The sequence below is a fragment of the Thunnus maccoyii genome, chromosome 16, assembly GCF_910596095.1.
Source record: "Thunnus maccoyii chromosome 16, fThuMac1.1, whole genome shotgun sequence".
Lineage (NCBI taxonomy): Eukaryota > Metazoa > Chordata > Actinopteri > Scombriformes > Scombridae > Thunnus > Thunnus maccoyii.
This window is the reverse complement of record NC_056548.1, coordinates 6991162-7016264: the sequence shown is the minus strand read 5'-3', so window position 1 is coordinate 7016264 and position 25103 is coordinate 6991162. Positions and strand designations below refer to the sequence as shown.

General features: G+C 40.0%; 1 protein-coding gene across 4 annotated transcripts in view; it reads left to right on the top strand.

The window, feature by feature from the left end:
• The window catches only part of smoc1 (SPARC related modular calcium binding 1), a 56649-nt gene extending 34895 nt beyond the window's left edge, over positions 1-21754 (top strand). For 2 of the 4 annotated variants that reach the window (XM_042388658.1, XM_042388662.1), the window contains exons 9-14: positions 4392-4584; positions 6313-6395; positions 9219-9324; positions 9972-10216; positions 11293-11326; positions 17044-21754. In XM_042388658.1, coding sequence (XP_042244592.1) covers positions 4392-4584; positions 6313-6395; positions 9219-9324; positions 9972-10216; positions 11293-11326; positions 17044-17083 — 701 coding nt within the window. In that variant the 3' untranslated portion in view covers positions 17084-21754. Of the gene's footprint in view, positions 1-4391; positions 4585-6312; positions 6396-9218; positions 9325-9971; positions 10217-11292; positions 11347-17043 lie in introns of all 4 variants that reach the window. The other 2 variants (XM_042388660.1, XM_042388661.1) reach the window with 2 other exon arrangements.
• Positions 21755-25103: the final 3349 nt, after the last annotated feature.

Sequence of the window (25103 nt, the reverse complement as noted above, 5' to 3'; positions counted from 1 at the left end):
TGTAGTCACTACAGTAGTTTATACAGATTCAACAATTCAACAAAAGAAAATGTAATTTTCTTTTCCTCCTCGCCACCCTCAACTGACCCGAAAACAATGAAATCGCTGAAACTGTTTTTCGAAGATGATGGTATCTTTGATATCTGAGTACATTTTACTGAACTATGTCTTTATTTTTACTTAACAAAACACTTGAATGGAGGGCTTTTACTTTCCTAGAGTAATTACCACTGTGTGTGTGTAAGTGTTTTTGGATAGAGTTAGCTTTGTCCATGATAGATGTCAGTGTTTTAGGCCCAAATCCAGAGTCTGAAATGAAGCACCCCACTGGAGAGATGGTATGACCTGAGACCATTAAACACAGCTTGCTTTCTCTCATTCTTGCTAAACCTAACTGTTTGCAAAATAGAGAAGATTTGGTGCAGAAAGTCCTCCTTATTTAAACTCCGCAGAATCAGAGCCTCTCAGTCTTTTTCCCCCTACATGCTGGAAAACCATAGAGCTCACAAAGCAGCCCTCATGTGTGCACATAAACTATGTTATTCATTTACTGGCTCTCCGTCTCTGGATACCCCATAATTATGATGTAGAGCAATGCGGAGATTGTGTTAGTGAAACGTGTTTGCTTAGGCAAAGCAATGCAAAGTCCATTTTTCAAATGGATGCTTTGTTGCCAGACTTTGACGTGCTGTTGTTCAACTGTTGCAAGGAGGGGGAAGCACTCTGTCATGCAGCTCATTTTTTAAAAGTGTGTGGAGAACCAGAAACTCGCAAATCGCCGCTCCTCCTTTGCAGCGAGGCAAACAAAAGAAAACAAAATGTTGAAGGGGTGTAATGCAATCATGTCATCTAAGAGCATGGTGTATAAAAATGTGCAGTCTCATAAAGATTTTTTTCTTTTAATCATATTTGCATGTGTAGTTTGAGGCACTGCGTGTTTTACTTTTCAGCACAATAAGCGACAACAGTAAAACGTTGCAACAAAACATGCTAACGAATGATGTGTTGAAAAGGAACACAATTACCAGACCATATCCATTTTATGACTGAACTCTTCATCATCTGTCTATTTTCATTGCACTCCAGGTCATAAACACACACAAGCACCTACATTCCTATTCACAGAGTTCCCCTATTACTAACATTTCCGCTATTTTAACTGCAGAGAAGGCTTGCTAGAGACAATATTGCAGTGATTACCCCACAGCTGAAAGCCATTGGAGTGAAGCGAAGAGGAGAGAGAGCTGGGTGGGGGGTTAAGTCCAGAGAGGGAGGTATTAGGATGGAGGGAATCAGAGAAAGAAAAAGAGGGAGGAGGAGGGCTAAGAGAGAGAGAACTTAGAGAGGTTAGGAGGAAGGGTTTGAGAGTGATGGAAGGTGTATGATAAAGGGGGAGAAAGAGAGAAATTAGGATACAGAAAAGGAGAAAAGGATTTAAAAATAGTTACACTTGGCTCTAAACCTGGAGGACGAGGGCCAAAGTGAAAGGCATAAAATGGGGTAAGCCTGTTCTCAAAGATTCTGCAGACGGTCATCTTTTGTCCATTATCAGTTCGCCCTGAAGAAAGTCACCACAACAACAAGCAAATTGTTACAACTGTTCCTGACATCCACTTGTGTGGGTTTTTTTTTTTTTTTTTTTTTTTTTTTAGGACAGTATTTGTTTTCTGTGGATTTGTGTTTCTCATGATTCAGTTCCTGCCAAGGGAAGAGAAATAAAATTGAAAAAGAAACAAAAACAAAAAATAAATAGAGCAGGAATGAAGATATCCAAGGCAGGCAAAGAAGTAGATTGTAGATTGAATTTCATGTCCACACAAAACTGAGAGGATTACATTGCAAGCGTCCAGCCTTTTTCCATTCATATGTATAAAAACAATTTTCTTTTGGGAATCCTAGCGCCTGGCGCCAGCATAACCTCTGTATAATAAACAGTGCTAAATAATTTGGATGTGAAGGAACCTTGGCGAGGACCAGAGGCACGGCACAGCGCTAAGAACACTTGAGTGTGAGTCTTTGCAGGAGAAAAAGTTCTGTGGTGCAGGGACACGTTTAATTCAGTGTTGGCAGCCATTCTCAAGAAACATGACCAACCCTCAGGCCTGCTGCTGAACCTGCCATCACTGTTATCTCCGCCTTTACTAACATTACCAAGAAGGTTGACAAAAGACTATTTTGTTAAACATCTGTAGATAATGTTTTGTGAAATTAATTTTCTCTACCCAAAGAAACTATTAATCTGCCATTATATCCTTTATGAAATCCTGTAGGTCACATCAATATTCCCAAAAATCCCATTAGAACAGGATGGATTAAAGTTTGAAAAGAGATTGAAAATCAATTATGAAGTCAATTAACATTGTGCTCACAATGTTTTTCTTTTTTGGCCACTTTGGGGCAATGCAGCAAGTTGTAGACAAAACATTGTCATATTGCCGTCTTATAATGTTGTCATAGTGAACGTGATTGCAAACAGATGCCTATTTAGACATTCAGAGTCACCGTTTTGGTGTCCACCAACTCTTGAAGGAAATATCTGGTTCTTTAGCTGTTAAATGTTAAATATGTTCACCAGCTAGTCACTAATTTTGTCTGTCTGCCCTTTGGCAAGGCAGCTTTATTTACAGAGCACATTCCATTACATGGAAATTCAATGTGCTCTACATTAAAAAAAGAGACAAAAACATCAAGCATATGCAATGAAGTGGTAAAAAAGGAAGTAGATTAAAAGATTATAAAAAATAATACACACAGTACCTACATATACACACATTTGCATACACACACATACTCGAGGAAATTCATACAGAGCAGCAGTCACCACAAATACACACACACACACACACACAGTTCATAGGCCTGAGAAAACAGGAAGTTTTTGAGCTTAGCTTTAAATGTGGATACAGTTTTTATAGATCACAGTTCATCAGGCAGAGCATTCCTGAGGGCAGGTCCATAGTAACTAAATGCACCTTTACCAGCTCCTGATTCTGGGTACAATCAGAAAGCCACCGTCTAAAGACCTGAGAGATCTGATCGGGGTATAGTCAGTGAGCTTTGGTGCTGGGCAGGTAGTGTACAGTGGGTTTATCAGAGCTTTTTCACTGAAAACAGCTGCTTCATGTTGCTGGAAACTAGGCTGATGAGAGCAATGAGACTGAACCAAAACAGTAGTTGAATTGAGGGCCGTAAAACCAAAACAGTGAGCTGAAAACGCTAATAGAACTGCAGAGCTGGGTGATAATTCTCTGTGGGTTTGTCACTATGACAGACATTTTCACACTACAAGTAGTTATTTGATTTATTGTTGGTGTAAAAATATCGATTATAGCAGCTTTAAGTAAAGAATCTGAAAAAGCACCATTGTTGTGGGGTAGAGAATGTGCCCAAATGTCTGTAGAAGAGAAAGCCCATATCTAATTACACATGCTCCTTGCCTGATGTTGTCTTGAATGAGGCAGTGACTGTGCCGTATTGTCCTAATTATGGTTTGGTTTCTGGAGCTGTGTGAGCTGAGACTAGCGGCACTGCTTTGGCACTAATCAGCTCCAAAATATGAAAATCCCACATGTCACCACCACCTTCAAGGAAACGCTTCAAACAGTTAGTGTGACCCTGTTATTGTAGGTTAATGCTTCATAGAGCACTTGAATGGAAAATGAAGAATGGATCAGGAGCAGTAAAAGCACACTTAATCTCCTTGGTAACAAGCTCAGCATGCAGCTCTGTTGTACTTGACTTAAGAGTGAGCAATGGACTAAATGGATGTGAATGTAAATACAGTGTGGTGGGACCAAGTATTGCTGCGGCATTTCAAGGGTCGATGCCTGTTGTTGAACAGACCGATGAGAGATTGCGGTGGGTGAAGACTTCTTGATACAGGGAGGAAGGACTGGTAGCTAAATTTGTAGATTTTATGGTAGAAGTCTTTTCATGTTGGAGCCAAACTGCCAGAAATAGAAACATGGTCAGCAACAAAAATAGAAAGCTCCAAATATATGAAGTAACCTGAAGAATACTTAATGCTACAGATATAGCGCCATCTACCTACAAGTAGCTGGGCAGTTCGAACCAACAGCCACTCACGATGTTGGACAGCTTTCCTCCAATTAAGACCGACACCAAATCAACATAAGGAGGATGCAGCCACTACAAATGCTTTGTTTAATAACTTGCCAAATATTTAAACTGTGGATGAAGTGTCATCTCTGGATAAATAATGAGTCACATGATCATCCTGAATAAGGTGTATATTGATAGCCATATGGTGTAAAAACATCTTGTCACCTATCAGCCTCGTGACAGATAGGTAATCTTTTTTTGTATGTGTATAGTGTGTTTCTGTGCTCTCGATTGTGTCTCTGTATTGAGTGTGTTTCTCATGGTTTTAGAGAAAGTTCCCTCTTGTGACCAGGAGAGACAGAGTGCCCTGGACGAGGCTCGGCTGAATCCTCGTGAGGCAATTTTCATCCCTGACTGTGGGCCCGGAGGGCTTTACAAACCTGTCCAGTGCCACCAGTCCACAGGCTACTGCTGGTGTGTTCTGGTGGACACGGGACGGCCCATTCCTGGAACCTCCACCAGGTAATATCTTTTAACTGAATAAGTACTTGGCTTAAACCATTTTTATTATAGGCGTACTGTGATTTTGATCCAAATTGTGTATATTCTGTTCTTTTATTAATTTTTCTCTCTGATATCCTGGTAGCAGGACAGTTGGAATAATCTCTGTTCAGCTTTGTTGGTACCAAGGCTGCTTACATTTAAAAAAAAAAAAGTGATGTTATGACATAGCTTTAATAGTTTTTTAAAAGGTGTTTGCGGCAGCACTGTCCCCTTTTGTGACTCTTGAGACCTTAAATTTTGTTTTGCCAAGTTGCAGCTGCCAACTCACTTGGCAAAACAATTAGCTTCAAGCCCTGATGGGAATATCAGTTAGTTGGCCATAAACACTCAGCGTTTGGTATGACGTTTGTTTTCACTGCAGTTGCTGCTGTTTATATTGCTTTCAGGGAAATAGCAGAGGCAGGAATGGAGAAGAGGCAACAAAGAAACGGTTGAATAAGTGATGCCTATTGCTCATGCTTTAGCTGTTTAAAAAGTTTTTATGATCTGTGTCTAGAATGTGAATATTACAACTTGAAACACAGTGCTATATGAAGAGAAAGACATCAGATGTTTGAAGGACTGTAAACATACACTGGTCAATACAGGAACTGTTTTAATTCCTGAAGGGGCATCATCATTCTCTCTCCAAAGGAAAGTTCATGGTTTACAGGATGAAGTAAAGACATTTTTCCAATTTGAAAAAAATGTGTTGGTGTTTGAATATAGGAAAACTCAGGATTAGTTTCAAATCAATGAGGTACCAGCGTTTTTTTTAAAGACGAAAATAAATAACTGAAAGCCCCGAAAACTGTAAAATAAATCATATGAATAGTAGTAACACACACACACACACAGACCATATTCTCATCTGCATTTCATAGATATTGAATGACAACCTTGAAGCGATTATTTCTTCGCATAAGAATTTATTGTATTTTGGACAAGACCTCATGTCACTCATCCCAATTTCTTTCCTCTGGACAGCAATGTGCAGTCATGCATCAGACATCCCATTTTGGATCAGTGGCCATGCAGACTGTGAAAAAAGAAATGACAACTTGCCTTTACTTTGAGAAAAAAAAGGCAAATGAGACACACATGCTCAATTTTCCATCCTATTCAAGAAGCACCGATACAATAGCCAGGAGAAAACGAGTCATGCCACGCATAATGCCAAACAGTTTGTTATGGCTCTGAAACAAAGCTTTGTAGATGTCAAATCAAATTTATTTATTGAGCGTTCATAAAAAGAGGTTAATCACTGTCAATAATTTTTTACAGATGAACAGTGAGCATACAAATTAAAGCCAAACAGTAATAGATAATATATTTTAAGAAGCCATAACTTGCATCCATGCATGCTGTGAAGAAATTAGGGAGGGTGCATGTGATCATAACAAAGATACTTCTCCTGCACCAATTATATATCCTGGATTTTAATCAAGCTGCGTTCCCAATAAGAAGCTCCAAGTCAGATTGTTCTGGAGCCTGCAAGAAAAACAGGCAAATCTTTTGTTGAGTCTTCAGTTCCAGGCCATGCAGGTTTGATTTTTCTGTGGCTGAACAAATGTGTCGACACTTCTTTTATGTCTCAGGTTTTTCACACATTGCTAAGACAGATTTATTCTTTCCTTCTTCAGTTTCCTCTTCTGTTTCTGTCTCATGCAGCCATGTTCCTGCTGTCCTCTCTTTTTTGTGTAACAGGTACCAGACGCCGGAGTGCGATGGTGCTGCACGTTCTCGCGTCTCAGACACAGAAGATCCCTTCCAAGGCAGAGACCTGACAGGTTTCCTTCACTTTTCACTGCAATCCAAATTCACTTTTGGGTTTGGGATTGCAGAAATTTTCTTAGACTAAATTATTGTCTTGTGGAAAACCTTATTTTTTAGCGACTGAGGAGGCTAAAAAAAAAATCACTAGTATGCCTGCAGCTACAAGAAAGTTTGTCGAGTTCCATTTTCTTATAACATTTCACTTTGTCACCTTCATGGAAGCTGACAAGATGAACATTTTGATCAAGAGTTAACCAAACCACACTTTGTGGTGTTGGATTCCCTGGCAGCAAAGATCAGAGACTCTCCTCTAAACCAGAGGTCATAACCTCGCCTCATACTCCTCTGCCCTTGTTACTGCTCACTTACTTTTGTTGCCCCACTGTTTCCCCATCATTTAAGGTTGCATTGTAACTCTTATTTAACTCCCCATCTGGTGAGTTTACAGAGTCAAGCATGACTCCTGACTGTGCAGCAGATGTGTGGCATGTTTTATGGAAGGTGTGAGTGTTGCGGGGTGCGGTGGTGAGGCTGCGGGGGGCTGCTGTGGGTGTTGGAGACCACGGGGTGCTGAGTGGAGATATTTTTATGTACTGTAGAGGGATGTTCTGAACCGCCACAACAAAGCACAATATTTCATGGCTGTCAGATTAAGGCAGGAGGAGAAAAGAATGCTTGAGAGGGCAGTCTATTAACAGCAGCCACAGGTTCAATCTCACCGTGCCCAAAGTGCCACAAAAGTGCCAAAGTGCTCTGTCAGGAGGAAGTAGACAAACTCTTCCCTCCAGACCTTCTGTTGATTTACAGTTCAGTCAGCTCAGGAACCGAATATTGTTGTTATAAAACCCAAATGTTAAAAAAATCTTTGATGAAAATAGTTTGGTCTTATCTAGTGTTACAACAAAATATGATAGATATATGTTAGTTATAGATAGATAGATAGATAGATCGATAGATTATTGCCATGCAACAGTGTTGGTGGTAATTGCTTGGTACAGCATGGTAGCTCAGTTCCAGTGCAAAAGAATGAACAAAACAAGCAAACAAGGGCCATAAACCATTACAACACACACAAAAAGGAAACACATGAATGTGAGAGTATGTACAGCGAATATATATGATATATACAGCACAGCTCCCCCAGCATATCAAATAGCCCAACAGACAGTAAGTACAATGACTGATGTACAAGGGCACCAAGTCCAGTCTGAGTTCAGTCCAGAGCGTACATTCAGGTCAGTATATGAGATCTTAAAGCTTGGGGGGCTAGCAAGGGGTGTTAAGTGTTCTGTCTGCTGTAGGAAAGAAGCTGTTTTTGAGTGGTGTTTGTTAATATAGACCTGTATGATCATGATATCATCCTGTCAACACTAGAAAGACCAGGACAGAAATACAGTAAGTAAGGTTTTTTCAAACTAACTCTATGCCACAAGGAGAAAAGAATGAGTGTTTAGTGTGGACAGAGTGGACACTCAAAGATGTTCAGCAAAAAGTTTCAGTTTTGATTAATCATTTTCTGTATGTGGAGAGAAATTTGGGAAATTCAAAGTGGAAATTGGAGGGATTTCTGAACGATTAATGGGATAAAAAAAAATGGAAATTTTGTTGGACAAAACTATGTCTATTTCCTCTGACTTTAATCTTTGCTTTTTTCTTGTGAGATGGATAGCTGGATCTCATCAAGGAGCGGAAGACAAATCAGATAAAACAATCTGAGGAGGGAAAACCGTAACATTCTTAGACATAGATTACGTAATTTGTGAAAAGGCGCCACAGGTGGACACTGGTGATCTCAATGTACATACAATGGGGAAATTCTACTTTATTGTACACCCTCTTTCTGTCTACAGCTGATAAATCCCATTTTAACCTTGTTTGGTGCAGCTTTAATGAGTTTTAAAGTCTTCAGATTAACAAGATCAAATCTAAGTGGTCCAGAGCCTGTTTGACGCTGCCAGAGGTCCTGCACCACACTGTGCCCTTGACACCTTGCCACATAGGCTGCATAGAACATAACGGTTTGCGCTTCATAACACCCCAATTTAACACTTGGATTAAGGCGCAGCAAGGCAGTGCTTCTCCGAGCTTGTCGTGTCGTAGGAAATGCTAATTGGATTCACCTGGCGGGGCAGCGGACCACCTCCCACAGAACGCCCTGAACCAGCACAAAAGGAATGAAAAGAAGTGAACAGAGCAGAGGACAAGGAGGCCACAAATGTTCAGAGGAAGGGGAGGAGGGGATCAGCTAAGAAAGCTTGAGAGAAAGAGGGAGAAACTGAAAAAAAAGACAGAATGAGAAGATTAGTTTACTATGCAGCTGTGTTTGAAGTTTCCCTTTAAGAGACACAATTAGGAGGCAAAAATTTGCACTGGTTTAGCGTGCTATTAAAACCATACATCTGGGCAATTAAAAAGAGCTACCCAAGGTGTTCAGAATTGTGTCATAAAAGTTAACAGGTCTGCACTGCTCAACAAAGCTCTCTCATCACTGCACACTTCTGTTCCACCTCTCGCCATGTGCCTCGGCTCTGTTTTTCTGAAGTCTTACAAAACACCCAAGCAATGTATTTTAGGTCAAATGAAAATATATTCACAATGATTCACCAGTGATTGGTGAATATAGGCTATTTAACAGGTATACCTGGTTTGTCTTTAAGCTTTGGATAAGGTTTGCATGCTTTGTTCTACTGTGAGAAAAGACCTTTCCTGTTTGACATCTCTCATACTGGTTCATCGATGCCGAGACTTCAGAGGCACTTCAGCTTCACTGCGCTGTAATGACTCAAATTACTTGTGGAAGGTAATTTTGGTATATTTGTGTCTTTGATTTGTGTCAGGTTGCCCAGAGGGGAAGAAAGTGGAATTCATTACAAGCTTGTTAGATGCCCTCACCACAGACATGGTCCAAGCCATAAATTCACCAGCCCCCTCTGGTGGTGGGAGGTAAGCACAGTATTGTCATGTACCATAGGAAGCTCAGGAGTATTGTATTGAGCAGGATACTTCATCACTGACTCTTCATGGAAAACTTCAACCTCTTCTGGTTTTTCTCATATAATCCTTCCCTCTGGTTTTCTGAACTCCACGGTAATATTTTTTCTCTGACATGTAATGCACAGATCTTGGCACGAACACTGACTGGGTTTGATGTTCACTTTTCCACAAAAGCTACAAAAGTATATATACAGATGGGAGTGAAAGGTATTTTGGATTAAAGATGAATAAGCTGCTAAATATTTTGTTGCAGAAGACAAGGTGACCTCAGTTTATCACAAATCAACAAAATGAACCTTTCTTTAGGTTGAAGTGACATGATTACATGTCAAATGGCCGCATGTGTCACACAGGATTAAGAATTTGTTCATCATAAATGCATGTTCAACATGTTATCTCACCATAAAGTATATGTGAACTTGTGCCTCTGTATCTCCAGTTTATTCTATTTGATGTGGGTAATTGCTAAGATTAAAGTTATATCTTCTACATTTTGAGCAGGTTACATCATTTCTTTGCCACTTCCTGTTATATCCATCCTTCTAGGTTTTGAATGTCCTGTTCTCACAGCTTTGTTTTCCTCTGACCCTTACCAGATTTGTTGAGCCTGACCCCAGTCACACTTTAGAGGAGAGGGTGGTGCACTGGTACTTTGCCCAGTTGGATAACAACGGCAGCCACGACATCAACAAGAAGGAACTCAAGCCTTTTAAGAGGTACCTGAAGAAGAAAGCCAAACCCAAGAAATGCGCCCGCAAGTTCACCGACTACTGTGACCTGAATAAGGACAGGGCCATTTCCCTGCAGGAGCTGAAAGGCTGCCTGGGCGTCAGCAAGGAGGGTAAGAGAGGAAGAGGAAACCTGGGGAAAAACTGAGTGAGAGTGGGTTGGCAGGGTCATGGAGTAGGGTCATGACCCTGGTATGAACTTCAGGCCAGCTGGGAAAATGTTCTTATAGAGTATAGAGTCTCCTTCAACAACCAGCTAGAGGAGCTCTTTGTCACGCAGAACTCATTTTCTTCAGTTAACCAGCTCCCCCAACGGTTATAAAATTGAATGTCTTGAACCAAAGCAGCAGGTTTCAAAAATAGAACAAAATCAATTTTCCAACAGAAATGCCAAATCGAAAAAATTTACAAGAGTAAAAATGGTGCTTGGTTGTGTTAAGGTGATAAGTTTCCACATGTTTAAAACTTCCAAATATACTGAATGAGTGTAAACTACAACACAAAGAACTATTGCCATGAGGTGAATTAGATTTTCACTAATATTTCATCATGTCGAAGATGAATTCAAGTCAATCAAAGTCACTTGGTCATTCAGAGGAAGGGATGAAGTAACTGCAGTGCAGGTGACAAACAGATGTGTTGGCAGTCTAAATGAGGTGCACTGCTCCACTTAGCGCTCCCTGATGAATATTTAGACAAGACTAATGTATTAGTGGATCCTAGACACCGTCTGGGCCGGAAAACTGTAACTACTCATGAAGAGTTCACAGACTGGTCCTAATAGAGATAATAAACAACAGTCAGTCCTACAGTGAGAGGCTGCTGTCAGCTACAAGCAAAATGTCATAGAGCAAAGAGAAAAAGAAATATACTCATGTTTAGAAATGATGTAAGTAGTTTGAAGAAGCCCGCAGATTTTGACACACCTTTAGACACTTTTTAGACATTACACATTGAGTTGCAGTGTGAAGTGATTTATCCCATTGCAGTGATGGAAATATTTTTTTGCAGGTATAGCTGCATTGATGCATATCGTTTAAAAATTTTAAAAAATTATATATTTAAAATGAACAATGATTATTTCCTTTTATGGCAAAATTTAAGTTGTTTTTTATTAAGCTATTTAGTAACAAGACGTCCACCTCCATCAAATTACATTTTTTTTTCTTTTTTTTTTTCTCGTTTGCAGGTAGCTCAACGACAAGCAGCAACCAAGGGACAAGGCAAGGGGCAAATTTGTTCAGTAAGGCAAACTAATACGCTTCTACTAACCGTGCCTCTGCCTTTGAGTGCTGTAGTTGTCTTGTTGTGTAATCCATTAACACGCAACATTGGTGAAATGTGTCAGTTTGTATTAGTTGCAGCTAGTTGACACAGCAGCTTTCTATGCACATGCAAAGCTTTCCATGGTGATTTGTACAGAATACTTAAAGTTTAAGTTGTCTGTCCATGCATGTGCATCTATGTGTGGCATGTGTGTCCATCGCTATATGTTATTGGCACAAATTATTGGTATATTATCTGTTCTGCTGTTATTTTAGAAAACTGTTCTGATGATCTGAATTCTTAAACTGATCAACGGGCCTGAAAAACTTCCAGCTTGGTCTTAAATATATTTCTTAAGATGAATTTTGTGATATCTTGGTCCTGTGCTTACTTTGATTTTGACAACAAGAATCTAAGAAGTACCAAGAGCCAATGAATATAACAAAGAGGTTATCATGCTATTTTGCTGATTGTCTGTCTTTTTGTTTGTCTTTCATTTGTTCAATGTGTCTCTCTCCGTCTCTCTTAGTGTCGTGTTCAATCTATTAGGATTTCCCATTATTGGTCCCATTGGTGCTGTTGACTCTGGCCAGTGGGCCGGTTCAGCGCCACATAGCATTGAGGTCATGTGTTTACCCTGGCGCTACCCTGCTGCGCCTGGAGAACAGTGGCTCAGAGCGGGCATAACGTCAGGCCTCTCGGACCCTGGGCACGTCTGCCAGGATAAACAGCATTTGTATTAGAAGAGCAGAGATGGAGGCTCAGCCGGTTGTTTTCGCTTTAGTCACCAAGTCTCTCACCTTCATGCTTAAGAGCTGAAGGTAAAAGGCCTGACAGCTTTATACGGCTCCTTGTGCTGCCACTCAGGCACTCTTAGCTAGTGATGATTGTGAAGAGAGTGATATATTGTATGTTACGGGAGAAGGAGAGACAGAGAGAGCCTGCATGAAAGAAGCAGGAGTCTGCAAGAACATATGGCACCATTCTGCCTTGACTAAGATAGACGGCCATTGTGTTCAGGTAGGCTTAGCTGATCCTCAATGGCCTGGATCCCTTTAAGTCAAGCTGCATTTGTCAGGTATTAAATCTTATCATGCTCTGTCGCAGCTTTGGATTCGTCACTGGAGTGTTGTTGGACATATTTACAGTTTACAGTACGTGCTTTTTGGTGAAGGATTGTGAGCATGTGGGGCAGGGTGGAGCACATCTGCATGAGGCTCCTCGCTCTTGACACGTTGGCAACAGCAAAGGAAAACATCTGAATACCTTGTGTGAGTTTTGAAGTGCTGAAGAGGGTGGCATCCATCCTCTGAAGAGACTGGAAACCTCATTATAGATGAGATATGTAACAGAAGCCCGGGGCAGTTATTTTCACTGTAAAGCCACAGTCAGCAATGGATGAGCAGCAGTTCTGGTATTAAGATGGCCCCAGCATCTTGTCTGGTTCACTGTAATGAACAAAATACAAAAATGTTTTACAGTTAAACTTGTTGCATTGAGATTGGGCAGCAGGGTTCATGATGTTCTCTTCAAGTCTTAATTCCATTTAGAAAGACGTAAACACTCATTTGAATAAGTATGAACACATGCGGGTGTGCATGTACAAATGCTTGCACACACCAAACACGGGCAAACACAATTACAAGATATTCGAGGATCTCTTATGAGTGCTTACAGAGGTTTTAGACAGAGGGTTTAGGATGCAGGAAGCTTTTGCTGTTGTTGAGAATGAGTAGATTTGCATTTGATAACTAAGTGCACCATTTTAGTTGCTGCTACATGCTACAGTTACAGAATTCACTCAATGGAGATTGAATAACAAACTAGTGGCACCTTGTTGTGATCAAATCCATTTGCATGGATGGACAGATGATGGAAATGTGGGTTATTCTTAAATTGTGTGTCAAAAAAGTGATCGCCTTAACAAACTGGAGGCAGGAAGAAGGCAGCAAATGCAACTTTTAAAATAAATATTTTTACTTTGAATTTGAAGTAGTTTTTCACAGAAAAAGGTTGGTTTATTTTGATGGTGTGTACTAATCATAATCCTATAAAAGTTTATGATTATATATGTATGGACCTGACATCAGTAAGTGCTGATGATTAGGAGGGAAACACCTCAACACTGAGGTTATTTAAGGGCTGATTTTACTAAGACAAACAGTCTGGTAAAACAGTAGAGGAAGATGTACACATGCTTTTTGCGTCTTGTCTCCTGTTTTATGTCAAACTCCTCTCTTCCTCTCTTGTCTCCTTTGCTGCTCTCTCTCTTCCTCTCCTGTTTGTCCTGGCTGTGTCCGTCATTAGCCAGGAATGAAAGGAGGGCATTATGAGGCAGACCTGGCACTGGGGCCGCAGGACCATTAGGGAGCCCAGAGCCCTGTCCTCTCAGAGCCAACAGCAATTACTCCACACCACTTGTATTTTAATTACTGTGACATCAGCTCGACACACTGTTCTGTGTTAAAGGTAACAGAGGTCAACAGAGAGGGCCGTAACAGTTAGATAAGCATCTTTACACTCATCATCACTACCTGGAGATGAGTTTTGCTCCAAAAACGGGAGTTAGACCACCTTCCCTATTTCATGGGCTGTTCTACAAGGCTAACAGTAAACTCAAGCCAGTGTATCCATCCACTTAGCCAAGTCCCTTTTCCCAGTTGCGACCACGTACAAGTATACCATGATTCCCAGCTCTTGAGCCAAGTGTCTTTATTGGCTGGTCCCAGGTGAGGCGAGGTGATTCACCGCTAGACGGGATCTGCTTTCAGCTCTTTATCACAAGTGGGGCCAAGGTGTCCAGGGAGAGGCAAGGGAGCTTTGTGTTGTTAATGGCACAGACAGTGTCCTCAGTGACTGGGAGGAGAGGACGAAGAGAACCATTCGCTGCTCTGGAGCCTGGTAATTGCAAAGCCGAGTCATCAGCACTACTGTAGCTCAGCTCCTTACAACAGAGACATTTATCTGAGCTAAAGAGGGTAACATCATGACTTCACTGGAAAGAAGTATCATAAAAAAAATGTGATACTGCATAGTTTAGCTGGTAGAACATGCCACTAATGCTGCCACGGTTAAGTGTTTTTGACAGACAAGTCTAATTTACTCTGAATGTAGAAAATACTACAGTTCCTCAGCTGCACTGTCACCTAAAATCCATAAACACTACAGAGGCCAAACTGAGGTCAAATAACAGCTGGTTTAAATCTTAGAACTGAAATACCTGAGCATTCGAATGTCTCTCTGTGATTTCTTTATATCCTGTTTTCACCAAAAACGTATGTTGTGTTTTTGCTGATCAGGCCTCCAGATGTTGTAGGCTGTTGTCAGTCCTTCTTTCCGACAATATTGTCCAGAACAAAACATCTAAAACAACTACTGGGAAGATTGTTGTGATATTGCTTTGACGCCAACTACTATCCCCATCAGACCAATATTTTCACTTGTAGATATGAAATATCAAACTCTGATATGCAGATTGCTATTTAATTTGCTCCTCGGAGGATGAACCTTTTCCATTTTGGCATTCATTAGGTGCCCTTGCATCACATTTTTTACTTTGTACACAAAAAATCAAAAATCTAAATTGCTCTCTGCATGGTCGCCATAATAAAAGCCACAAAAATGCCACTAAAAAAAATATATTTTCAAGAATTTCCAAGAAATCACTCAGTTAAGCAGTGTGGCTGGCTGCAACATGTTTTTAGCCATGCTATTTGTCTATGGACGGCAATATCAGTCTGTCTGTTGGTCGCTTGCATGGCTGTCTTATTCTTGTTTAGCACTTCTTTCTTTGTCTGGGGAGCCATGGTGCCCATTGCTCTCCATGCCAACCATTTATATGTTTATGCACTGTATACCGAACAAATTGCTGCTGCTGCTCACTTCTTGTGCATTTCAGGATTTTTTTTCTGTTTGTGTTTACAGTAGCGAATTGTAAAAGCTTTTATGAACTGGGTGGATACAGGTTGATTTGGTGTTGTGTTTTTGTAACTGACACATATAGTAGCAAAAGTCAACATTTATTCACATACAAATGTCACAGATTAAACTGGAAACAGTAGTCACCTGGACCCAGAAAGTCACAGTGCCAATAGTTGGCCATAATATTTTATTTCATGCACTCAAATGTATAGGCGCAGCATGTAATACTGACTCACATATATAAGGTAACCTATGATTTATGGAGCTATGGAGAGATTGTGATGCATTATACTTGGGACAGAATACTTAACTCAAAGTTAAATGCATTGTTTTAGACTGCAGAAGTTTCAGCTGGGCCTCTATTTCATGGCTAACATAACCAGCAGTGACAGAGAGCACACCTGAACATCCCCACCCCCACCGCCTGCTGCTCTCTCACACACAGGCTGATAGAGAGTCTAGATACACACACCCTCCACATGCAGATAGACACACACACACACACACACACACGCACACACAACCACAACCACATTTCCACATGCACACACTTTTCCATGCCATGCACATTAACAAATACACCTATACAGGACTGCATACCAACATGCACACACAGACACACACACACACACACACACAGGCTGAGCTCTCACAGGGCTCAGGAGGACCTCCGCTCCGTCTGACAGCCATCTGTAAGCAATCTAAGCTCTTAACCCATCTCCTTTTCTCCCAGGCCTCTCCTTCCTTAGTTCCTTCTCTCCCTTCTTCTTCTTCTTCTTCTTCTCTCTCTCTCTCTCTCTCTCTCTCTGCCCCCTCACCCATCCATCTGATTGATGAGTGAGAAGTCCATCCCTTATGCAGCATGTTGTCCCGTGCAGTTTCAGCACAGATGCAATACAACACACACAAAAATCCAAAGTCCTGTTGAGTTATAGCTTGGTCGTAACATTACGTCAACACATGTGATGGTACAACATGGACAGTCGGGATGTAGGTGGTGAACAGCTGCGTGACAGCTGATCTTTACTTAGTAACCACTGACTGAGCATGTTGGTTTTACATTCTTACAATCTGCTATATATCCTTCATTTATTCAAGAGGAAAATGGTAAACAAACTAATAAAAAAACATTGCATCTTAAAACAGTAATGGTCAAAACACGCAAAAGCTGAGGCCATAATGCAGCACTAATTTTTAACAAGTTATATTTAACAGGGTTTACTTTTTTTTTTTTTAAACACAAGTTACAAGATCTGCTTTCCACATGTTCATCCAGAGAGGAAACCTTTTGTCTGGCACAGATGTGATAAAGAATGCAGACAAAAATATGGAGTTTGTGTTTGACTTAAGTCTACAAAACTGACATGTTGAGACAAATATTAATCTCTTTTTACATAGCTTTAAAGTTGAAAAAACATTGAAAAAACACAAAACTGCACAAATGTCTCCCTAACACACACTTTGTCACTTTAACTGCGAGACAAGTTGTGTTGAGTGAAATTTTCAAACATTTGTCTATGAAAAAAAAAAAAACTTTCTCTCCCAGTTTGTGTGTGTATTTGTGTGTGTGTGTGTGAGAGAAAGAGAGTCTGTTTAGGTGAGCTTATGCCTGTGAAGGGATGCTAGCCTCTTGTCACACAACAGCAACGTGCATGAGCGCATCTGCATGCTGGATACTGAAACAGACAAGTCAATTCATTTTTCTTTTTTCCCCTTCCTTCCCTCCCTTGTCTGTCTCTCTTTCTGTTCCCAGTAGGTCGTCTGGTTTGAGAAGAGAAGGTTCCAGAAGCTGAGACGAGAGCAGAGGGCACAGAGGGAAGGCATCTGTACGCTTGCTGACAGGAAAGAGAAAGATGGAGCAGAAAAATTAAGAAGTTCCTGAGCTGTTAAAAAATGAACAGAAAAACGAGAAAAGAAAACGAAGCGGCGCCAAAATATTTGCACTTTCTCCTCCCTATGTTTGACATTTTATCTGTTTGTATGTTTTTTTTTTCTCTTGAAGTGAAAAAGGTCTAGGTAAGAATGAGAATATATTTGTAAAGAGATGACAGGCTCACCACTGGAAGAGCAAGTATGTGTATGTTACCACATTTCCCTTTGTGTTCAGTCTGCTGTTGCGATTTGTTCTGTCCTCAGATTAACAAGAAGACGTACTCGCACACAATTTGTGACTGTTAACTAAAATATTTCCCCGTCGCATATGGCAGCATACAGGCCAGTGGCAACCCACTAAAGAGAAACTTCCAGTGAGTCACATTCAGCCCGACTGTGGCCCGATACACTCATACTCCTAAAGGAAGAGCTACGGCAATGTAGACCATTTCAAACAAAGTGCAATGCCGTATGTGAACATGCAATATTAAGTGAACAGCATGTATTAGATTTAAACTGTGACCACAGACTCTAATTCATCAGCACAGAATTAGCTGTATGAATCCCCTTGCACTGTACAGAACCTTCTAGTAACATTAACATTTTGGCTCAAGAATCAGATGTTTGTGAACAAAGTCCAAGATGTGTCTGGTTTTTGTTCAGCACATACCAGTGTTGGGGAAAGCTAGCTCTAAGTAAGTAGTTACTTTACTTGCTTGCCACGTAGTTACCTGAGGTGCAACCTAAAAGCAATGCAAGACCAGCATGTTGTATGTAGTTTGTGTTTTCTCAGTTTATACCATGTTGTCTGCACAAGATGCCTTTAATGTTTTTTCTACTTTTTTATAAAAGGTACCGCTAACAAACATTTAATTATAATAAAAATAACAAAGTCAAAAAGCAAATAGTAACAGATTGTGAGAATTGAACATTGTATAAATCAGTTATCAAAAGTTGTGCATCTCCCCAACACTTGTTAATACAAAATCCTAGCATTATCCTTTCTATCCAGTATAATTTATACTGTAGCAAGCAGCTGGTGAAACATACAGTACTTGTAGATATTAAAGCTGCAGATTTTTTTTTTTCCACTAATGGGTAGAGAACTCAGACACCAGCGACAGATATACGACCCTGACATATTGCTTTATAAAGTTTTTATGGTTAACATTAGCCCACATTTGCCTCCGTACACATCTAACAGACACAGAGAAACATTACCAACCCAAGTCAAATAATTACTCCCTTTTTAGGGTCTCCACAAACTCCAAAGAAAATATCTGGCTATTTAGCTGCTAATTGTTCCATCTTCTTTACCAGCAAGTTACTAACTTTGTCTGCCATCTGGTGCTCAGCAGTGGGTTTATCAGAGATTTACTTAAAACAGTTTGATAAGAGCTCTGACACTGAAATATACAGGAAATTGAGCTAAAAGTAGCCAAAAAGCTCTTAAATTGGCAGTTAATAATAATTACCTGTGGGTTTGTAGTTACGATGACAAATACACGCAAACATTTGATTTGGTGTTTATATAAAACTGATTAAAGTGGAAATAGACAACTTTTTGCTTTAACTTATCATTATGAAGTAAACGTTGATTGCACAGTGTAATGGCTATAGAATAATGACACCATCAGCGTTTAGATTGGTTCCCTATTAGCCTCGCTTTCACTATGCAATTCTGTCTGCCACTGGGTACGATCTACCGGGAAAATGAAGGCTTGATTTACGGTGCAAAGGAAGCACGTCACCAATTGTGCAACCAAAAGAGGAAGAGGATAGCGCTTTTGTTTTCCCCGGTAGCAATCAGTAGCTATATCTCATAATAAATTGTTAGGTGGCCAACTTCTTTCTATTGTCTTATTGCTATATGATTAATGTGGAATACTGCACAGGCAAATCTGATGACACACTACTTCTAGCTGCGTTGGCTACGTTTTAGTTGCATTGAGTATACTACCTGAATAAACTTGTCTTGTGATTTCTAGAGGGCTTTCTTTCTGTTAGCTACCGTCGCTAATGGGAAGTTAGCTACTATGTTATTGGTTAATTTTATGTCAAGATACAAGTCATTATGTCTAGTTTTATTACTCTGCTAAGTTGAGGTTAGTATTCATTTTCTACACAATCGAACCTGGAAAACAATGAAAAAGAACGTATTTCCAGTGTGCTTATGTTGAATTCAATGCTGTTGAGTTAATTGGGAAGTGTTTGGTGATCATGAGTTCAATGGTTTCTACTGGTTACTAAATTACAACAAGTCTCGGACAAAGACCCCCTGGTGGGGAATCTATTCTTTAAAAACAGATTACAGTCCAGAAAACAAGTTCCTAGCTTTACCCGGAAAAGAGAGGTCACACAGATGACTAAACTCAACCAGTAAATGGAATAAGATGTTTATATGGCTGAGAATCCTGTTAATATCAGCTCATCGAAGCTGTCATATTCACATTTATCCACATTGTAAAAAATATGTGGCATTTACAAATGCCAGCTCCTAAAATAAATATTTGAGTCTCCCCAGTAATATCAGAGTACATTTTGTGTATGTAAACACATTCATTGTCTGTCCTCCAACAGTTGATGTCAGTCCTGCTTTGTGAATCACTTACCACCACACATACTTGGAGCTTTGCCACCTCATGTAAGACAATGCAATATGCCTTTCAAAATACCCAGGCTCCCCCAGGGTTCCTAAGTAATAGGAAAATGACCGAGCAGGGAGGAAAAACACTAGAAAAAGACTATATGAACAGGTTTTGGAATGTAAAAAATATTTCTTCCTCACATTTGGGAACAATTGAGTTTCATAATTAGAGAATCATGAGTTGCCATTGTGGTCTGAATGCTTGTGTATTTTTTTTTTTTCTTTTTGAGTTGTGTATTTCTTAACATATTCCCAAAAGTCACTGCAGTGGCTAGTAAACGTGAGGCAAAAAAAAGGCTCCTATTGTAAATATGTACAATAATCTTTATTTGTTTGTTTTACTAAATTTCATTGTCGGGCACATGAGTGTTCACTTACTTCACTGTCATTCTGGCTTACTGTAAAAAATATATACTTTTCACTGTGTTTACATCATGTCAAACATTAGGCTATTAGAGTAGCTAATTCACAACATTGAAATGCTTAGACCAGACTGTATGTTATCAGCTCTGAACACTGTTTATTTTATCTATGGTTGGGGTTATTTTACTATTTCAGCTTCTGTTTTACGATTCCTGTCATCATCACTATGCATGGTCAAGAATGTATACAGTATCTGGTGCTGAATCCACAACAATCACAAGTCCAGTCGTGTCTAATTTGAAATGGACTGTTATGCCAAGAAGAAACCTCTCATTCTTAGAGGGCTGTGCAGTCTCTCCTGAGTGCCTGTTTCTGTCCAATTTGAACACTGAGCTTGTGTGTGTATGTCGGCTGAAGTGCTTCCAGACGCTGCAGGGCTGCGGATCACACGCAAGATCTAAAACAACCTAACAGGCTAGTAATCACTGCTAATCACGATGAGAGATTCATAGTGAAAGAGGCTTACAGATGACTATCAGTCTGACAAGGAGAAGCCAAGATCATCTTGCTCCTCACCAGCCACTTTTCCACTGCAAACCCCCCAACAGGGTGGTCAAGACCATCTTGACATGTTTTGACAATATTTCTTATTCATAGCTGGAGAAATTAGATCTGCTGGAAAACAAAGCACTCAGATATGTTGTCTTTGGGTGAAATTGGTAAATGTAAATTATGTGGCTTGAGGTGCAGCTGTTTGGCTAAGCATTGAAAAGTAAAATGTCTCTCCACTGTAATTGATGCCTTATTTCCTGAGCAATTTCAACCTGTATCACAATAGACACATGCAAGATTGAACAACAGAATGGGCCCAAATAAAGGCTGTTTTTGAGAGGAATCTAAAATGAGTTTATATAAGGTGCAGCTTGGCACACAGCAGTAACCTACACCTGGGTTATATCACTCTCTTGGTTAGTTTTTGTTGCTTCCCACCTGAAATGTGACATAAATTTTAAGTGGCCAAAATGACAAAAAGGTCTGTAGACCTGCCTTCGATTTATGACAACTGAGAAACAAACATACTTTAGTGACTGAGGTTTGAAATCCTAAAGAGGTACATTTGGCTACAAGAGCACCAAAATCTTGGTCATTTATTTATGAAAGTGCATATAGGGCTACTGTGCACTATCTTGCAAGTATCTGGCTGTTTTGATTAAAGTTGACTAGACTACAAACATTAATGTGAAAGCATTTTAAAAGCTTGTTCCTTCTGAGATAGAAGTGTGTTCAGATGAAAGTTTCTTTCCCAGAACTACAGTTTTTCTCAGTTGGCACAATCATGAACTGGTCCTGATACTGTTTTATACCGCATCTATTCAAACTATGCTCAGTTTGGACTCAGTGCACCTCTTGGACAGTGAAAAAGCATTCAGAGCTGAAGTAAAAGACAAGCTCTGTGGGAGGAGATGGAGTTCAACACTGACCCCTGTTGGTGAAGATGGATCACTGCAGGCTGGACGTTCACATTCAGTATCAGCCAAGCCGATTGAATTTCATGATCTGACAATAAATATTTTTTAAAGAATGATCATCTCGTGCGGTTTTCTTATTACACATGCCACTTTTGAATTGTAATTCACTTCAAGTTTATATGGAATGAAAACTGACAAAACATTGGCAGATACAATTGGGTGAATTTTTCATACTGTTGAAAGTAGACTCTCATAATCAAGGTTAACTGTTCCCATGTTTGAATGTTGAAACTAACTATGAAAATGCACTCTTTCTGGCCTGTTGATTTGTGTGTGTGTGTGTGAGATTTTCAGATTTAGTGATGAGACTTCAAAGGTGCGGATGTTGTCAGTGCGTGATGGGAGGCGGAGGGCTTCAGGGTGAGGTCGCTGGTGACGGGGGTGGTTTGGGAAAGGGGGTTGTATCACAGATGAAATTGGAGCCAAGAGGCAGCTGCAGTACATCTGTCTTGTACTGACACATGTGGCATTTGACTTCCAGTGTGAAGTTCAAAAGAGTTTTATAATGACGCAGCTGCTTGGGGATGTACGTATGTGCATGTGTGTGTGTTTTAGAGAGTGTATGTGCGTTTTCTCCTTTGTTGAGGGTGGAGTAGAGGGTAGGTGATTTACCAAAGGGGTTTCATAGGTGAAGATTGGAATTTGGGGTTTTGAAAGTGATGTGTGGGCTGTACAGGTGCTGCATGATGTTGTTCCAGGATGTTAATAACTTACTGAAGGGGTCACATTAACTTGTGGCTTTTTGTGCCAATCATCCACCCAAATGTGTGAATAATTTGATGGTACTTTTAAAAAAAAACTGTTCATTCATTTAGAAAAAATGAATAAAAATATTCTCATTCAACATGTCTAAACATCAGGGATACAATCTACAAATGTGGATTACACAGCACTTGCTATACTTATTAAGAACATTCTTCAACAATCAGTCATACTGTTTTTTTCTCCCCAAATTGTGGCTTTAAAACTGTTAGTCACTGTCTGATGAAAATGCAACCAACAACTGTGGACCCATGATCGTAAACAGATCAGCGAGGGACAACCTCATATCAACTGTTAATGACAAAAATATCATAATTTCCCCATCATATACTAAAAAAGCAACAGGGATCACCCAATGAAGTTAGAAACAGTCTATGTAGGAGTTTTCCAATATAATGACCTATTATTTTAAATTTTACACAGGTTTTGAAAGTGATGAGTAATTTGCAGAGAAAATTTTGAGTTTCTTCCTCCTTTGTGTGCATTGAAACACTTAAAAACAGATCAAACACCATTAGAAGTAATTAGAAAGGGCCATTAGCTTGTGTGATAGCTAAACATTAGCGGTGGGGGGATGATGGTGCACACTGCTAGCCATTTGTGTCTGATGCCCTCTATGCCTGCAGCAGCACCTGCCCTGAGTGCAGGGTCACGGGGTTGCCTGCCAGGAGGCCAGGGCTCAGGGGTCAAAGGTCATGTTTCACACAGGCCTATCCACACACTGATTGAGAACTCAGCTGCAGGAACAGAGCTTGCAGGTGGACGCATTTTACTCCCTAATGCTAACTATTCTTTCCTGTCTTTTTTGAGCTGATACTCGCTCTACTGTGCTACAAGAACATCTGAGGATATATGTGAAGGTGGTTTTGTGGGTGGATTTCCGTTGTAAATAAACACGTGAAAGTGAGCAGGGGGCAAAAACTACCAGTAATAAATCATCGTTAATGTTGATGAGAATTTCAGTTGAGAAAATGTAAAATAAACAGATTGTATTTCTCAATTTCTTTGGACTACAGACTGATTCAGCTTTATTGTAGGTGATTTAAAAAGCACAGTGTCTCCTGTTCTCTATGGTCAGAAAATAAATTACACAAATCAGTACACAGAATATGAGCTATATATTTGAAAAATATTACATCTTCCAACTGTAAATTACAACAAGCTTCTTTCCAAACGCTGAAGAAAAAAAAAACCTCGTACTTTTTAAGTGCACAGTTTTATGGGAGGCCTTTTGTTTTCTAACCTCAGCACAAATAAAGTATTTCACATATGAGTCAGTGCTGCGCAGGTTTTTCTATGGAATGGCATTATCTGCTTTTCATCACCTCCAGGCCCTAAGGGGCCACTTATTATTTATTTGTCCATATTTTACTTAAGTTTTATAATAAAATATTATTTTCATGCACAAATGATGTGGTTTGCGGTAAAGCTGGGGAATGTTTCCTCATCCAACATTATGATTAAGTTCATCTTTCTTCTCCAAATTTTTATTTATTTGGCTCATGCATCTCAGCTCTGAAAAGCTGATAACTTCCCATTTGGATTTGCTCAAGAGGCAGGTGTGTGTGTGTGTGTGTGTGGTGTGTGTGTGTGTGTGTGTGTGTGTGTGTGTGTGTGTGTGTGTGTGTGTGTGTGTACCCAACATCATGATTTCATTTTGCAGCCTCATTTATAACCTTATTTCACTAGTGGAAATGCCTCATGTGCACACAGCGCCTATAGCACATACCAACATGCAAATACACACAAAAACAAATACTTAACTGTGTAACAGTCATTCAGTAAGACTGGATTAGATTAAACATCACTGATCCACGTGGAAAAATGAACAAAGAAACACAGGACATGCTAATAAGGACAATGCAATTCATCAGCTGAAGCTAAAGCATGAAAACTGTACAACTGAAGTAATAAGCTTTAATCAAATGCTGTACCACATAACTTCAAAGGAGGGAATATATAGGGATGTTTGTATTGCCTACGTAAAACTATTGGAACAAATATTATATAAAATATAACAACCAAAGCACCAAATATGCAGGCAACCCAAGCATATACAAACATAAATGCAGATACCAGTGCAGATTATAAAACACATCAGGCTAAGAGGGCTTCAGCCCCTAATGCTCAATCATTCCCTCTCATGTGATCTTTACATATTTTATCTCTATAATCAGGATAAGTCTGGTCTCGGGAACGTTGTCATGTGTTATGTGTGTGAGTTGCATCTGTCGCAGCTCTAGGATGGACTGACACCTAGAGCTTCCACGTGGAAAGACAGGATGACAGATTTCAAGGAGCATTTTTGGCCAAAACCAAGATCTGAAGAGGAGGAGAGAAGGCACACACACACACACACACACACACACACACACACACACACACACTCATTGTGGTGCTGTCTGTTAAATCCTTGGGGCTCCAAATTGTCACAGCATTGTGAGATGGGTGTTGCCTTTTGTGACTATCCTTGAAAGCACCATACTGTAGTCAGCAAATCTTAACCAACACTGTTGACATGCATCTCTGTAGTTAAAATGTAATTTCTCTAAACACTAGTCATGTTTATAACATTTAAAGGAAGCTGTTCTGATAAATCAGTTCAGGAGTGAATCTGGATGACGATCTACTTCTATTAAT